This window comes from Triticum dicoccoides, chromosome 7A (assembly GCF_002162155.2).
Source record: "Triticum dicoccoides isolate Atlit2015 ecotype Zavitan chromosome 7A, WEW_v2.0, whole genome shotgun sequence".
Lineage (NCBI taxonomy): Eukaryota > Viridiplantae > Streptophyta > Magnoliopsida > Poales > Poaceae > Triticum > Triticum dicoccoides.
The window spans coordinates 553,176,629-553,180,592 of NC_041392.1; the positions used below are offsets into that span (position 1 = coordinate 553,176,629).

Sequence of the window (3,964 nt, forward strand, 5' to 3'; positions counted from 1 at the left end):
ACCAAAGCCCTGTTTTCTACCAGTGGAAGTGTACTCTTTTTTAGGGCAGCTAGGAAAGGTACTTCCTTTTTTGGCGAAATAGTTAGGAAATGTACTCATAAGATAAGACAATCAAATAGTCATCTGAAAATCCAACTATAACTTATCGTAAATTTTCACTTGCCACTAGAAAAATCAACAATATATTTCCTTTTTCTTTTTATAATGCGGGGGAACAATAATTTGTTCAATCACGGCAATACAAATTTCCATGAAAAACGCCAAAGAACAAAAATTACAATGGAAACTACCAAAAGATGCAACCAAACTAAAGGGAAAATTAAAAAACGGATCAAGTAGCTCTAATCAAATGCAAGATATGCAGACAAACATAGAATATTTTCAAGTTTCAACAAGTCTGACCTCAAACTTTTGCTGTTTTGACAGAGGATTTACAGATTACAAAAAAAACACCCTGGAGGTACTTAGTTAGGAGATAATAAAACACACAATCCAGCACGGGGTGTCTTCTTCACTTATTTCGGTGGTCGCGAGTTCTTAGGAGCAAAGAACACCCTCACATCAAACTGGCCATACTTTGACATCGAGTCATCAGGAATCCTAACAGGTCCAACATGTCCATCTTGGAAACTCCACCGAAAGAGTGATTCCCCCAACTTTAAGCAAACATCCAATTTTTCCTCTGCTTTCACCACGACTACATGCTGAAACTGCATCTTAGTCCCAGAGAATGTGTCATCAAACAACACAATCTCATGATCAAAGCCACTGCTGAAAGCACCAAATCTCACATGATGAGGACCATCAACCTTTGCAAAGACTTCTATTACGGCCTCGATACTTCTTGTAAATGATATGTAGCCTATGTCCAAGCTGAACAGGCCATGACGAATCTGTCCATATAGCATTTCATCATAAGCTGGGCAGCTCTCAATCTCAGCATACGCAGAAAGTATTTGTTTGTCAGCCGATCCATCCCCTTCCTCCTTTACCCACAGATCAACTTCTAGTAATGCATCCTGACGTAAGTACATTCCTCGACAAGGGCTACAAAGGGGTAGGATAAAGGAATCCTACAATTTGACAACTCTTGTTAGAACTAAACATGATACATTTCAGATACAAGCCTGTGCCAACATATAACAAACTAAATAAGACAATGCACATCATGTTCAGATAAAAAAACTAGTTCCTTTTTAAAGTATAAGGCATATATTTCACTTGTGTTGAAATGCAAGACATGCATGCCATTTTTCTCTTCTGCCATCATTTATATATCTTGCCAACCGCTTCAACTTTTATAAGTAGACATTCACATATATTATTAACTTCCTTGTTCCCAAAACATTAGTATATACTGTAGGAATATTGGGGATCAAGTATAGTTACTATTTCAAAATGGGTTCACCCCCGAAAAACAGAGGTCTTAAGAAAAAATCTGAGCACACATGACTAACTTTTAGTCGATCCAATCCAAGGAAAGAAGATAACCAACATACATCTCACACATACATTTGAACATCAATCATTCTTGAGCAACAAACAAGTTATGTGGAAATAAACCATGTCTAACTTGATTACCTGGTCAATGGTGACAGCATCATCTCTGCAGGGACGATTAAACACGTAATTCCGCAGAGGCTCCAAGGAATCCCGAACGGCGATTATTCCATAGACACTAACAGGATATGATGCAGAGCTTGACAAATGCAGCGAGAATACCTGTAGCATCCGATTTGGTTCGCGATATCCAAGAGTTGATTTTGCTGCAAATATCGAGGAAAATAATTAAATTTCGAAACACATGCATAGATAGCACAAGTGCAGATTGCTAGGCAAGGGATCAAATCAACAGAGACTAGCTTACTGGTGGAAGTATGATGGGTTCTGTATATACGGTGGTGACAGTATCCCCGCAAAACGCATGCGCCTATTACGTGAGGGAATACTTTCATAGGAAAAGGAGGAAGGGCAGACCACTCATGTCCTAGATCTAGAAGCATCTTGCACAGCTCTCTGTGTTCTTCGTTCTGTTTGATGTCACTCCTTACCCACACCGTCTGTATCAGTTTGGCTTTCTCCCTGGGAAATTTCTTCCCTGCAGGATATAATCAATGTAGCATCAATCAAGCGGCAATTAATCGTTTTTGGTTGGAGATCAAATCGTCGCAGTTCTGGAGAATGGCCTGCCAGGGCAATTTGTCTCCTCGCCGTCTGTCACCCCTTCCTCCTCATCGTCGTCAGAGTGCGCCAGGGCCAAGCCGGCCAAGTCGGCCAAGTTGAGCTGGTCAACTAAATCATCGTCGCTGTCGGATAGGCAGACATCGTCCCAGTGAAGAATAGGTGGCTCTCAAGCTACACAAATAATTTGGCAAAGGATGCCTAGTTGAGTCGGCGGATTGAAAAGCGACCGCTACGAAGATTAATTGAAAATATGGAGGAGTGTACGTACCCTCGGCCTTGAGCGCCGGATCATCATGTTTGTCGATAGAGGAAAAGATGGAGCCGATCCCTTGCTTCTCCTCCGCTGCCGCCACCACCTCCCCCTCCACCACCACCTCCTGATGCTGCTCGCTAGGATCGTGGAGACGCTGGGGCGCGGGACCAAATAGGTCGGAGGGGTATGTTAAGTCGGCCGGATCACGGGGGTAGCGCCCTGCAGGAAGGTATGGCGCCTCGGCTGGTAACATCGCGGCCGTTTAGGGTTTCGTTGCCGGCGGCGGTAGCGATCGTGTGTTTTAGCCAGGGACAACTTTTTTTTAAAATACCTGTAACTCTATTCATACTCATAATAATTACATGTACATTGATTTGGACTTAAGATCCAATAAAATACAAAGTAACTCCTATGACTAAAAATTACAATAAAATCTTTTAAAAACACCTTCACGATGTCAATCTATGCTCGGAGAAATACTCCAAAAACTTCGGTAAAGAGGCTGCAATTGGAATGGAGCAATGATGTTGTCACTCTTTCACCCGCACAAACATTATCAATAATGGTTTTTGAAAATACCTTGAGTCGCCCATCCAAAAAGATGGGAGGCCTTGATCGATGAACGTACTTGGTCCGGGGATGATCCCCTAGAAGTGCAGGCCGTTGAATCACTATATCTTCACCCTGGTGTCGACGAAAAATTTCATCTCCACAAAGAATCAGACCAGCAAAAGACTTGACACAACAACATAAACTCATCAGATCTGAATAATCAGATCTGCGAGGGCAGAAAACTCTCGAATATCATGGCACCACCAAAAGAGCATGAGGAAGTTTATTCTCACAAAACTATGATGATCACTAGATGATGGCAAAGAACATAGAGGCCTTGAAGATCCGAGGTTTCCCCATCTCTCGGCGCCAAGATGGCAGCCGGAGGCGAGGGGACCTAAATTTCTCAGATGACGACGACGGTGGCGGCGGCAACACAAGAACCCTGGCAAACAAGTCGGGGATGACTAGGGATTGAGAACGGGCGAGCGAGATGAACGAACGAGACACATGCGAACAAAAAGGCGTGATAAGGCCCATAGGATCAGAGCGCATCAGAACAGGAGCCGTCGCCAATGTAGGGTAACATCGCGACCGTTTAGGGTTTCGGTGCAGGCGGCGGGAGCGATCGTGCGTTCTGGTCGGGGGCAGCTAGGGATTGAGATTAGGCGAGCGAGATGAACGAACAAGACACCCACGCGCGCCAAACAGTGCGGCTTTTTGTCTCAAAGCAGCTCTTGCTGATGTCCTAAATTCCATATCTGCAAAATTGATTAACGTTCACCCTAAATTCTTGCCTGAACGTCTTTTTGTTTAACACATATTGTGCGAACATCAGTTCACTCAGTTCGTCCGTCTTCCTGAGCGACACGTTTCTGGCCGTTCGATCCACCAGGCTGAAAATTTGCCCCTCGGATCAACACACCCACAGAGCATCTCCTGACCTTTCCCTCTCACAACCGCACAACGCCCCAT

The 3,964-nt window shown here is 43.9% G+C and overlaps 1 protein-coding gene across 1 annotated transcript; it reads right to left on the minus strand.

Moving 5' to 3' along the window:
* Positions 1–500: 500 nt before the first annotated feature.
* LOC119333615 lies at positions 501–2,690 on the minus strand. Its single transcript, XM_037606457.1, has 4 exons — positions 2,453–2,690; positions 1,868–2,098; positions 1,582–1,766; positions 501–1,073 (listed from the first exon to the last, which is right to left on the minus strand). The coding sequence occupies exons 1-4, from the start codon at positions 2,688–2,690 to the stop codon at positions 516–518; spliced, it is 1,212 nt and encodes a 403-aa protein (XP_037462354.1). The 3' UTR covers positions 501–515.
* Between the last annotated feature and the right edge of the window lie 1,274 nt (positions 2,691–3,964).